At 36.7% G+C, this 14,259-nt stretch overlaps 1 protein-coding gene across 1 annotated transcript in view; it reads right to left on the bottom strand.

Moving 5' to 3' along the window:
- CLCA4 (chloride channel accessory 4) overlaps positions 1–13,451 on the bottom strand; it is a 34,929-nt gene extending 21,478 nt beyond the window's left edge. The window contains 7 exon segments of the mRNA XM_006903722.1: positions 1,546–1,773; positions 3,979–4,197; positions 5,296–5,473; positions 6,988–7,096; positions 8,039–8,186; positions 8,661–8,801; positions 13,293–13,451. Coding sequence (XP_006903784.1) covers positions 1,546–1,773; positions 3,979–4,197; positions 5,296–5,473; positions 6,988–7,096; positions 8,039–8,186; positions 8,661–8,801; positions 13,293–13,451 — 1,182 coding nt within the window.
- Positions 13,452–14,259: the final 808 nt, after the last annotated feature.

Genomic DNA, 14,259 nt, shown 5'->3' with positions numbered 1-14,259 from the left:
AGTGACTGGGGTAATCGGGATGGGTGTGTCAGAGGCGGTGCGGTTGGCGCAGGATAGAGCAGGGTTTAGGGCTGTTGTGCATAGGGTCGCTATGAGTTGGAAATGACTCGACGGCACATAACAACCACAACAACATGATTTATAGATTATTTATGTAATGTGGTGAGAATACAAAAAGGCTAGAAACTTTGCCTAAATTCATGCAGTTAATAAGTCTATGGAAACACTCAAACCCAAATCTGTTTTAAAATCTCATGGTCTAACCAACCTTTCTTATCCTACATATGATTAACAGCCTCTGCTGCCTGTGCTTTAATAGGTTAGCCATTGGATTCTCCTGAGTACCACAGATGTAGAAATGAGGACTGGCTCAGGTTAGAATCATAGCATAGGAGTTGTCCTTTGCTCTGAAAGTTGGTTGCTTCTGTTGCCCACACATATAATATATTTAATATTTATTGAGCATCTACTTTCCATAGTAATGTTTTTAGGTACTGTGGAATCTCACCTGACTCATAGCTGACCCACCAGTGGGTTTTTGGAGGTGGTAAATCACACAGGAGACTGCCCGCCTTTCGCTGTTGGAACAGCTGGTCGATTTAAACCCTTGTGTTTAGTTTGGCAGTGCAATTCCTTCACACTATGCTCCCTTTACATGGTAATAGCAGAGATAAATTACCTTCCCTAATTGAGCTTATAATTTAGTGAGACATTATAGTCACTTAGTGGAAATTTAGAGTCCCTGGGTAGTACAAAACTCAATTTCTAACCAAAAGATCTTGTGATTTGTGTGTGGAAAAAAATGGGTTAGAATAGTCAGACACTATTAGTTTGGTATAGGCTTGATTTTCATAGTCATTTAGTTACACGTTGGTCTAGTCATTTATTCATTAATATTTCTTTTAAATTGAGAATTTTTTCCTAAATGTTTATTAGCATTGTGGTTTTTAAAACTAATTATGTTGCAATTATTGTTGTTGTTAAGTACCATTGAGTCAAGCATGACTTTCTGAACCCTGTTCTGTAACTATCGTTGTTTCCCTATATTCATAGAGTTTTAGGAGGTATGTCATTTAGAAAGTGGATGCCTCTCCTGCTTCCAAGGCTGTCTCAAACTAGGAGCTCCATCAAACACTGTCTACCATGGGTAAACATTACGGCACTGGACACACTAGTAGCACGGTGTTCAGCATCATAGAAACCTCAGTTTACCTCAGTACAGCAAATTGACAGACTAATGCTGCACCAGTTAGAAAAATGTTCATCCCAAACACAATCAAAACCAGGCCCAAAGCTGCAGGCCCGATTGCTCAAACTGGCTTTTAATCATAAAGGCCCACCCCCCAGGTTCTGACTGACTCTAAGCAATAGGCTTCCAACCCAAAGTTCTCTGTTAGCGAAATCCAGCAAATCCAATCAGTTCACACAAGATTGTGAATGAAAAAAATAAAAAATTAGACAATGAGGAAAAGCAACAACACATAACATAGAAGTGATCTAGGAAACAAAATGAAGAATGACCTATATTAGCAGAATGGTTTTCACCTGAAAAGCAGCTTCGATTCCAGAGCAGATGGACGTTCCTCCTGAAGCTTGTGTAGGTAAATTTTTCACAAGCCCCTCTCTTTCACTGTTGCTTGTTATTTGGACTAGGTTACTTTTGACAGTGGCTGTAGAATCAAACTGAACCAATCCAACCCAGGATCCATTTTCAATGGTCTGTAGCAGAAACTGTTTAGCTGCTTGATTCATACGCTGTAGGCGTTGAGCAGTCTGAATAAAGAACAAGAAGAAAAACCATGTGCTTTTCTACTAGAAAGTAATAGCAGATTATAAAAAATGAGTACAGAGGATTTGTTGGAAAGAATTTCAGTGAAGACTGGCTTGTGTTATTTAAATTTTTTTATAGAGTTAAAATACAGTTACAGCTGTCACAGGACATATGCTAGTGTACAAAGTAGTAGAAATTTTAACTAGCATGAATTCTTAGCTGGTCTTCAGATTACCCTAATTAGTTGTTAATTGCTTATTGAGGACCTGTGTGTGACAGAGAAGTCCTGTTTTAGGCCCTGAGGATCAAAGATGAAAACATAGTCCCAAATCCTAGAAAAGCTCTTACTGTACTGGGACCAAAATGTGTAATTTAGATATAATATACAGCATTATAAGAGTGAGCCTACCAACATATATAAAGCATATACTAATAATATAAAGCATATTATTAAATGATGAACAGAAAGTTCAGCTAGAATCCCAGTTCAGTTCCACCTGGAGGAACTGGATACTTGTATTAAATATGAAAGATGAGGGAAGGGAGAGAACAGCTTCTCTGTTCAGCTATGAAGTCCTTAATATGTGGACCTCTGCTCTAGCACAATGTCTGTCACAAAGTAACAGACACTTCCTGAAGGGTAGCAGAAGACATTATGTGCTGATGTCTAATGCTTTTTGCTGTGTCCTGTTTCATTCTATATTTGCCCTTTTTCAACTATGTATTCATTCAGCCCTTTCTTGGTACACCAGGATACATCGTTCTTTACTTGGTCATTGGCAATCTGCAGTTGGATTTGAAGATTTGTTCTTTTTCTTATCACCACGCTAATCTGTGCCACTCTATTCATTAACCCTACTTTCATTATTCTCTTTCCTACCCAAACTGTCCCCTGAACTCCTGCAACCAAATTGCAATGAGAAACTTCTCAGCACATAGAAGTGTCTTCATTCCTTAAATGAAGATGGTTTTATGTTCTGAGAAATTTCTCATCGCAATATGTGTGTGTGTGTATAACTATATATGCATATATGTAGCGTGCTCTGGCAATGGTTCCACAGTCAGTGCTCTTGGTACCAGCAGCCAGGAAATCAGGGGATGAATTGCATTGGGAAAGTCAGATGTGAGGGACCTCTCAAGAGTACTGAAGAGCAGCAACATCAGGCTGGAGACTAAGGTGCGTCTGATCCTGGCTATAGTCTTTGCAATTACATGCTATGCATCAAAGAATTGGACAGTGAATAGGGATCATAGAAAGATAATTTATTCCTTTAAGCTGTGGTGCTGGAGAAGAGTGCTGAATATACCATGGACTACTAGGAGAATAAACAGGTTTGTCCTGGAGAGGGTGAAGCCAGAATGCTCCTTGGAGTCAAGGATTCTGAAGCTTAGTCTGACATACTCTGGGCATGTCACAAGGAGGGACTGGTCCTTGGAGAGGGACATCATGTTTGGGAAAGCGGAGGGACGGCACAGGAGAGGAAGACCCTTGATGAGATGGATCGATTCTGTGAGTGGAGTGGTGGGAATGAGTGTGTCTGAGACAGCAAGATTGGCACAGGATAGAACGGCATTTAGGGCTCTTGTATATAGGGTCACTATGAGACGCAAGCAACTCGATGGCACATAACAACAACTATACACACACACACACACACACACACACACACACACACAAGAAAAACGGGCTAGATTGAGTCAGATATTTTTCCTGTCTCTGATCATAAAGAGGTCTTTTGTATAATTGGTACTTATAATAAGCCCATGCTAATAATTATCCTAATTAATTTTATACTTTAACCTAGATTATTAAATTCAGCAAATTGCATTCCACTCTATTTTCAAATCTCTCAAACATTCCTAATACATAAAGGGCGCATGGTTAGAAACCATTTATATATTTCACTCTGTATTTCTATTCCTTTAGCTAAAGCTTTACTAAGAGTCCTCAGTAAAAAAACTTATTTGGGGAAATTAATAAAAATAACACCAGAATTTGGTTTAAATTTGTTTAAGTCTATTGATATCTTTCTTTCACTGTAATATGTCATTGCTCATCTTGAAGCGAGGACCCTAAGAAGTGATACAACTTAAAATTATCATGTACTTAAGAACAACTCAGGTATAGATAGAGAACAGTGTTTTCTTGGCCATTCTGTCATCAACCAATCTGCCACATCCCAGAAAAATAGAACCATGACACTTACCGACATGCTTCCAGATTTATCAAGAACTAAGCACACAATCCTTTCACTGATCCTCAGCAGTGAAAAGACCGGTGGAGGAGGTGTTTCTTCCATAGGAACAGTGTTGTTAAAATCCTCAGAATTGCTAATCACTTCCCATATGCTTCTGGAGTCACATTTTTTGTTTTGTAGGCTTGGCGCTTCTCGGTTATGGGTTTTTGCATTACAAAATTCAGTGACCTAAAAGGTTAATACGGTGAAAATAAAATTTTTATCTACTCTGCAACTGAACTCTAGTGGCCTAGTAAAAAGGAGGTAAGAGGTTAACTCAAAGACTTGTAGTTGGAATCCACCAAATTCACTGGAGACAGATCAGTAGTCTTCTACAATATGATTTAGTCTCTCTGAACTCACTAAAGAGTCAACAGTGAGTCAGTTCTGACTCAAAGGGACATAATAACAACAAGAATGTAAAACCACTGCTGCCTGGTTGATTCTGACTAATGACAATTCTTCATTGAGTTTTCTAGGAAGATACTACCCATCTTTGTCCTGTAAAGTGACTAGTGTATTTGAACTATCAAACTTTTGGTTAGTAGTTCACTATTTTACATGTTTTGCCTCCAGGACTCCTTTATATACTATATGATTAACAGCATGTTAAGAACATCCTGGTAGCATGATAGTTAAGTACTCTGCTGTTAACTGAAAGTTGATGGTTTGAAGCCGGCAGCTGCCTCATGACTGAAAATTCATGGCAATTGTAAACATTACAGCCTAGGAATGCTGATGGGGAAGTTCTATATTGTCCTATATGTTCACTATGAATTGAACTCAACTCAGTGACACATAACAAAATGCACTTTAACATCAAACTACAGACCCCCCAAAATTAAAAATATATTCTGAAAAAATGTTGCTATTGAATGAACTGTTATTCAATGAAGAATCACTATTATACTTGTGTATTTTTAATTAATAATAATAATAATAGTAATAATAGCTAATCCTTGTGCCAGCTAATACTCAAATAGACTGACTGACTCATTGTCCTAGATTTGGAATCAACTCATAGTTGATCCTCCAATGGATTTTTCCAAGGCTGTAAACCACAGGAGAGGAGATTGCCCATCTTTCTTTTGCAAAGCACCTAGTGGATTCAAATCACCTGACTTTGCATTCACATCAAAACTCCTTAACCACTAGGTCACCAGTGCTTCCTGATGCTCAAACAACCCTCTATTAATACCTTTATTTCCTAAGATCACCTGGATAAATAAGTTGAATACAATATCTTACTTAGTTTTAAATTATCAAAGCAATGACTGACATACTTACAGAATCAATACTTTGCATAAACATTATAGATGCCTTTTCATTTTGAACTTTGTTAGGAAAGAATTGACAATCTTTTTCATATAGTTTTGTCTTGGAATCGAGTCTGCACGCTCTAGTTACACAGCTGTCTCCTTGACACCAGTATACTTTATTTGTGCCAGTGATTCCTGTAGAACACCTGAAAATATTTGATATAGTTAATCTTTGAGACAACTTATCCAGGAATATGTTTTGAAAATCTTAAGTGTTTAATGATTATAATTTATGAAGAATTTTACTCTTGTTTGTATACAGCAAAGTTTAAGGGTTTTTACCAGAACAGGATCTTGTTTTCATGACACTGCAGTGAGAAATTTTTCAAAAACCTTGTAAGAGAATCTCATACATACAATGGCTGAGTTCTCTGCTGAGTTTCAAGCAGCTGCTGCCCTGCTTAGACGAATGGAAGCTCCCTTGTTTCCTGCTGAATTTGTAGTGATAACAATCTGGTGAGAAAACTTGTGTTGCAACAATCTGGTGAGAGAACTTTTAGCCTGCCTACTGTGAAACCAGCTTTGTTTAGAGTCATTTATAGATTTCTTGTTTGGGAAGATGTCTACAAAAGAAGGGGAGATAACATAGCTACAGTTGTTTCCAGTGTCCAAAAAAGATTGCTATTCAAAAGAGAATGTGGCTGGAAGCAATGAATGATGGAGGTATTTTAGAAATAGATTTTATTACTTAGAATTGGCAGTAATTTCAATAAATATGTCGCGATATTAATACACTCTTACCTTTGCAATGTGCTCCCAGTTCAAATTCAGGAAGTAATAATGAGATTTCGTTTAGTTGTCTAGGGAATCTCCTAAATATATTTTTTTTTGGTCTTGCGTTGCCCTACAACCCACTAAAAATAATTAAGCTATTTATATAAATGATTACAAATATTTTGTACTGAAATGTAGATATTCAGACATGTAAATGAATGGAATAAGTGAAATACTCTTGAAACACTATAGATATGAATAATTTTATGCATACCAATAAAAATAGAGGTAGGAAAAAAGATTTCTCATAGTAGTAAAAAATAAAATACAAGAAGTCTACAACCAAAGGAAGATTAACAGATAACTTATATGTCAAATAGCATAACACAAGCAGAAATTAAAATTATGCTATAATATTTAATGATAAGAAATATATTTATGGTGCGTTGGTATTGAAAAATGACCATACAACATCATTTGTCTCCTACAATTCGTCACTCCCCAATAAAAACTGTTTGAGATTAAAAAAAACCCGAAAACAAAAAAAAAATCAACAAAATATGTCCTGAAAAATGGTGCAGTTGTGGTAGAGCAGAAGAATGATGCTTATTGGTATCATGCATCTTTACCTTGCTCATTTGTGACAATTACAATAACTTCTCAGCAGGGCATCTAGCAGCCATTAGGGTAATAAAACCCAATTTTAAACACATTTATCCTAACAATTTACTCTCAAGTTGTCCACAAAGTACCTTAAAGATTTTACACACACACACACACACACACACACACACGTTTTTTTAAAAAAAAATTGACAGCAAATTAATTTTCAAAAAGAAAACAAGCATCAAGACAAATATGAGTTATTGGCAGTAGGAAAGAAGTCTAAGTAATATAAAATCAGTTACACTCTAAAGTCATTTATGAAATTTGTAAAGGACCATGCCTTGTTGCTTCAATTTTTTTCGACGAAGAACTGTAGAATGGCTCATCTTCATTGTACTCGTCAAATACGCCCCACCGGAGATGGGCCCATTCATGGACAAACACTCTACCTGTCGGGAAATATTTAAAATGTGTTCATAAGTCAGGTGAAAAGATTTGCCTCTAAAATACCTTAAAGGCATTTTTCCAATCAATTAAATGATAGCTGTGAATATTATTAGTTTATGAACTATTTTATACCACATAACATTATGCAGAATATTAATGTTTATTACACATAATACTTAAAACAAGTAAAATCTTTGCAGAGTGCATGCTATGGGCAGATTGGATTTTGAGCCTTTGAAGTTAAATAGTAGGGGAGACTGATAAGCACAGCGTAGTTAGACACAAAGGTCATTTGGGATGGAAAAGATAATAGTCTATATCATCTGTTCTTCCTTCCATTCACCCAATTATTTTATTTCTCTAGCTATTGTAGCGTGTCCTGCCCCTTCTCATCTTTGTATCCTTGGACAAATTGCTTAACCCGTTATACCTCGATTTCTCTTCTATAAAACCAATTCACAAAGGGAGTGATAGTGCCTCCTCAGGGGAGAAAATGGTTTCTGGGAGGGAAAAAGGCCTTAAGTGTTGTAATAGTTTATGTCAAGCATGAAGAACTGAAATTTTAATCTGTATTTTAAATTAAGATCTGAAAAGATGACTTAAAGAGAAGGCATTTCCTATGGTGCTATGTTCAATATTTCTTCCCTTTAACATATACAAGACATTGTACCAAACATATAAAGTTATCTAATTGAATGTTCAAAACAATTCTCCTGGGCAGCAATTCCTATATCAACCTTTTATACACAACAATCACAAAGGGATTGAGTCATTGACAGGAGGTCATACCCGGCTAATAAACAAGCGAGACAGGATTTACACCTCTGTAATAGTCTCATTTCAAAACTTGCAAATCTATGTGGATACAAAGCTACTTTCTGAAAACATTATGTATATATACATGTTAAATGTTAAATATATGTGTTTTCAGCCCAAATTCCTACCTGATGGTCCGTATTCTTTTTCTTTTTTTCCTAGTAGAAAGTCAGGTGTGAAGTGAATGAATTCTCCTTTTTCTCCACATTCTGTGAACTGCCTTGTGTACGGTTCATCTCTACCTTGGAGGGTCGGTGGTGCAACTACAATATCAGCCTGAGAAGGTTTAAAAAGACTGTTTAAAACCCAGAAATAGAAATGACATTTGGTCTGAAAAACTATAGAACCGAGAAATGTTATTTTTTTTAGAAAAAAAAAATTAAATTGTGATTATAGTGAAAGTTTGCAGAAAAGTTAGGTTCTCAATCATTCACTGTTTTACTTTTTACCTCCTCTCCTTCCCTTCCCCCTCCCCCAGTTCACTTACAAAAAAATATATATTTATTTATTGTTGCACAATTACTTCCCTCCCCCACGTCTCCCTAGTCCTCTTTGCAATGTACCTCTTCTTATTCTGGCTGCTGTTCTATGTATAAAGTCTAATCCTATATTCCTTTTAAAGAGTTCTTTCCTTTATCTGTTCCAATTAAGTATTTGTTATTTATCCCCTCTTTTCTTAGTTTCCTCCATGGCAGTCCTGTTTTATAACAATGGTGTTATGCAGTATTTGTCATTTTCTGTTTTACTTACATGTGTATAGCTCTCTAGTCTGGGCCTCTTGTATTGAGGACTTGCCTTCCAAGTCTCAGGAATTAATATAGATACAGTTTTGAAAAAAAATCTTTTTTCTGTGGCTTCAAACAAGTAAGTAGAAGCTGCAGTCACCATATCCTAGTATTAAAGGAAAAAAATACATGTGAGGAGAACCAACTAAGAGTCAACTCAATGAGCACATGGTAACCATAGGCATTTCCTTTCTTATGAGTAAGTAAAAGTAGCTTTGAAAAATTGAGTCTCTATGACTCCAATTCTGCTAACTGTTGGAAATGACAGCTCAATCTTGAACATTTAAATATGTTTTTCCCTTGCTTGCTTATTGCCTTGGAATTGGAAACAGTTCACAGATGAACCTCTATTAGATGTCTGTGGCTGTAAATCAATCATAGGTGAGGACATTTCTCATCTTTCTCCCTCAAGGCCACTGGTGGACTTGAACTCCCATAGATTCATGGATTTGGGTTATCAGAGTAACTCTCTATGAACTATACCACAAGAGCTCCCTAAATACATTTTAATTCTCTATAATCACACATGAAAAAGCAAAGGCTTCTATTTATTGTTAATAGGAATTATTTAAGTATTATTATGATGCCTTAGATCTAATTGTGATTTTAGTACTTCTTAAATTTTAAATCTTGGCTAATTTTTGAAACTGTTTTGAACATCAATATCCTCATCACATAAATGAACGATATTATTTATATTTAAAGTCGGCAAAAAGAAAGAATAAATTATAACGTGCTCTAGAAATTATTAGGACTTTACTTCTTATCCCAGAATGTCTACTGAAAGAATCCAATCACAGGAAGCAGCAGCTGTGATCTTTCTCTCTTTGAAGGCTGTAAAACAACCCTACCCCCTTTCCCAGAGATAGTTATCAGAGACCCCAGTCCACTTTCCTATCTTGTAGAAAACAACTGTTAACATTTCCTTCCCCAAGTTCCTTGTAAGAGAATATAAACTCCTTCTCTAACTTTTAGTGGAGGCTGGTCTTCTGCTCGAGAGCTAATCCAGCAGTTTCTCCTCAATAAACTTTCTTGGCCTAAGCTGGGTTCTGTCCTTCCTCAGCAACCTTACAGAAATATCTAGTAAACCAGTAATATCATTATTCTATAAGAAGTCAGAGCAGTGAGCAGTTTTGCTCTAGGAATAAGTTCCTAAATAATAAGTATGATCACAAGAGAGGGACAGATAGGCTGGGATCTCTGATATGGGCCCAAGTGTGATATGGGCCCATGGTGCTAGAAAAATTCATAAGAACAAATGAGATAGCTAACTCTGTTAACAAGCTGAAAATAATATCACCTTTTTTTTCTGAAGTCCAAGGCTATAATTATGACTAAGATGCATAATCCTCTTCTAGAATTTACATCTGTTGTTGTTGTTGTTGTTGATTGCCTTCAAGTTGAGCACAACTCATAACGACCCTATAAACAAAAGGCCTGAAGCCCCTCTACAACTATTGACATTTATCAAAGTTCATAGAGTTTCCAGAGGCATGTTGTTTAGGAAGTAGATAGTGGGGGAAATGTTATTGTTATGAACTGCTGAGTCTGAACTGATTCATAGCTGACCCTAAAGCAGATTTTCAGAGACAATAAATTGCATGGCAGAAGACTGCCTATCTTTCTCTCAAGGTGAGACTGGTGGATTTGAACTGAGTACCTTTGGATTAGCAGGTCAATTCTTTAGCATTAAGCCATCAGAGCTCCCTACTAAGGAAATAGATTGAGTAAGAGACACTTGCAGTGATCTATTCTATGTGGTTAAATCCTATCAATAATTGGGGCATTATGGACATTGGATTAATGTCAGTCTTCATCATCTTCTTGGCAGTTTCCTAATGTACACTATTGTTTCTGTCCAGGAAAAACCTCCTCTCCATGATGTATGGCCACATGACTAGCTTGAGTATTGTTATGTTTTCAGGTTGTAGATGGATTGCAGAGACCTCCATCAGATGACTGTGACTTCTGTGGGCATCCGGGGTGGGTTTGTATGGTTCCCACAGGCTATCCAAGAAGAATTCTTCTAGAATTCCATGTCTTAAATCTATGTCTAGATACCCATATCCCAGTTGGATCAAAGAAAATTGATGCCAACATTTTAAAAACCATGTTTTTTTGAAACCAAGAAGAAATATGAACTAGGAATAGGAAAACTGAAATTTGAGCATTTCAACTCATGAATTATTAGCCAAAACAGCATGATACTCATTCTGGTCTGATACTTTATTGACTGTGTCACAGTCACAAATTATTAGTTCGCAATTGTATCAAAGAGTGATTTTTGCCATCCAAATGAAATAATGGGAGGTCTAGTGACATAGTCTTTTAAGGAGCTGAGCTGGTAATCCAAAGGTCACTTCTCTCCCATAGTTCAAATTCACCAACAGCTCTGCTGGAGAAACATGGGCAATCTCCTCTCATGCAGTTTTTACCTTTGAAAATCTAAAGAAGGGTCAGCTATGAATTGGTTCTTACTTGACAGTTATGAGCTATTGTTGTTGTTATATGTCATTGAGTTGCCTATGACTCATAATGACCGTATGTACAATAGCCCTAAATCCTGCTCTGTCCTGTGTCAATCTTGTTGTCTCTGACACACCTGCCTTCATTGCTCTAATCAGAGTCAATCCATCTCATCGAGGGTATTCCTCTCTTGTGCTGTCCCTCCATCCTCCCAAGCATGATGTCTCTCTCTAAGGACTGGTCCCACCTTGCAACATGTCCAAAGTAGGTCAGACAAAACTTCAGAATCCTAGCCTCCAAGGAGCAACTTGGTCTCACCCTCTCTAGGATGTACTTGGTTGTTCTCTTAGCAGTCCAGGGTATATTCAATACTCTTCTCAAGCACAACAGCTCAAAGGCATCAATTTTCCTTCTCTCATCCCTGGTCATCGTACAGTTTTCTGATGCATAGGAAGTAGTTGTAAAGACTATGGTCTGGATCAGGTGCACCTTAGTTATGAGTTAGTGAATGAATTAAAGCCAGAATTTTTGTCTGTTTAAATTCAAAGCCCATGTACTTTACAAAAGCACATTATATGAATCTTGTATTTTAGCTCTGACCCTGTCATTTAATTTGAGACTGGATAAGTAATTTAACCAAGTAATAATATATGCAGAACAAATTATACAGGAGACGTGGCTCTATGAGGAGAAATGTGACATCAGGGTTGGAGGAAGACTCATCACCAATCTGTGTTGTGAAAATGACACAACTCTATTTGCGGAAACTGAGGAGGACCTGAAGCGCTTGCTGCAGAACATCAAGGACTGCAGCCCTTAATATGGATTGAAGCTGAACATTAAGAAAACAAAGATTCTCACCACTTCCTGACTGGAAGTATCATAATAGATGGTGAAGAGATTGTTAACAGCTTTAGTTTGCTTGGCTCCACAATCTTGGCACCAGCAGTCAGGAAATTAAAAGACATGTTGCATTGGGAAAGTCTGCTGTCAGAGACCTCTCCAAAATACTGATAAGCAACGATGTCAGTCTGGAAACTAAGGTGCACCTGATACAAGCCATGGTCTTTGCAATCACTTGCTATGCATCAGAAAACTGGACAATGACTAGGTGTGAGAAAAGAAAAATTGACACCTTTGAGCAGTGGTACTGGAGAAGAGTATTGCATATACCATGGATTGCTAAGAGAATAAATAGGTTCATCCTAGGGAGGGTGCAAAACCAAGCTGCTCTTCGAAGGAAAGGATTCTGAAGCTTCATCTTTCCTACTTTAAACATGTTGCAAGTTCTGGACAATTCCTTGGAGAGGCACATCATGCTTAGGAGGGAGGAAGGACAGTACAGGAGAGAAAGACCCTCAATGAGATGGATTGATTCAGTTACTGGGGTAATGGGGGTAAGTGTGTCAGAGACAGTGAGATGGACACAGGCTAGAGCAGAGTTTAGGGATGTTGTATGTAGGGTCCCTATGAGTCACCTGTGACTCGATGGCACGTAACAACAACAACAACAACAACAACAACAACTCTCTATACTCCAATTTTCTGTTCACTAAAAAGGATGACCTAATTTTTCTGAGAGGATAAAAAGATAAACATTTTCAGAGTTCCAGGAGAATGTTAGAATAGCCATGCAACCTAAGCCTACCGCTAACAATTACATTTTTAATTCTAATATACAACAGAGACTCTCTGAAAAAATCCTTTGCACATAGAGATAATTTTTCCAAATAATTACTTCTGAGGCTCAGAAATATTTGGGACAGAGTCAACTGTGCACTATATTGCCATCAGTTAAATTCTGACCTTCCAAAAATGTAAACTTTTATGAGCAGAAATTGCCCATCTTTCTCCTAGAGTGCACCCAATGGATTCATACTGTCAATCTTTATTCACAAAACTTGCCACCAGGGCTCCTTTTGTGCATTTTAAGAAGCTACTGAGGATGTTGGAATGAAGCTGGGTAGTCTCATCTAGAAAATTCATCTCTCAATCCTCATATCAGCATTGTCTTCACTGTACCACACTGCTTTTAAACTTCCCAGAGCATTAAGAAATTTCATTAATAATCCTTAATTTTCCTTTTCTTCTCCATAATTAAAATAGCATTACAATACCTTTTCTTTCTTACCTTTATTTGTTTAATTATATTCTCATCTTCTTGCACATCAGGGTGAATAGCAAAGATAATGTCTTCATAGCCACTGTTATTCAGCTTAATCAGGGAAGTATTTGAGCCCTGCAGCAGGCAGAGGACTAAAAGGAAAACAGAATTCCTGAACAGCCCCATTTTTCCTCTCCAGCTATTCCTGGCTTGTTCAAGAGACTTTTGTTTCCCCCTTCTCTGTCTTATATAGTTCTAGACATTATCTACATTGGCTGATTATGGGATGTTGACACATAACATAAAGGTCATGATGACTTATGTAAAAATTATTTGACTTGAGTTTACATAATTGTTTTATTATATGTTATTAGATGAATAATGAGGAAGTAAACTAGAAGTCTGATCTTTTTATAAACGGCATTGCATATTTTGCACTAGGGTGGCCGAGTGGCAAGGAGTTGTACTGCCAATCCAAAGCCATGGTTCAAATCCAACAGCTGCTCTGAAGGAGATAGATGGGTGATCTTCTCCCATGTAATTTACTGCCACTGAAAACCCACTGAAGAGAATAGAATATACTCTGTTTTCTATGGATAGAGATGTAAATATTAATAAAAAATATAAAGCAAAATTAATAGCAACAGTAATACTACTGGTGTTCCTTAAATTTACAGTTATGTAATCATTATAAGTAATGATTTACTAGTGGTATAAATAATGAAAAAGAATGGAAGAGTAAATGTAAATGACACCAAAACTGGTAAGGTGGCCTACAGATCTAAAGAAAAGAATTTTAAGGATCTTTATAAATTAAAGAAGATTTAATAGAGTTAAACTATTAGCAACATTTATATTAAATCTTACTTTGTAAAAAAGTGCAAGGATACATAACATTTGATAGTACACATAAATTATCCCATTATTTCAAAATGTTGAGTAAAAGTATATATTTTCAATCAAGAGTAATTTAAGAATTCCATTAGTGAACATT

This window comes from Elephantulus edwardii, unplaced genomic scaffold (assembly GCF_000299155.1).
Source record: "Elephantulus edwardii isolate Elephantulus edwardi_28Jun2011 unplaced genomic scaffold, EleEdw1.0 scaffold00227, whole genome shotgun sequence".
In the NCBI taxonomy this organism is placed as follows: domain Eukaryota; kingdom Metazoa; phylum Chordata; class Mammalia; order Macroscelidea; family Macroscelididae; genus Elephantulus; species Elephantulus edwardii.
Note: the sequence above shows the minus strand (reverse complement) of the source record. Positions and strands in the feature narration are given on the sequence as shown.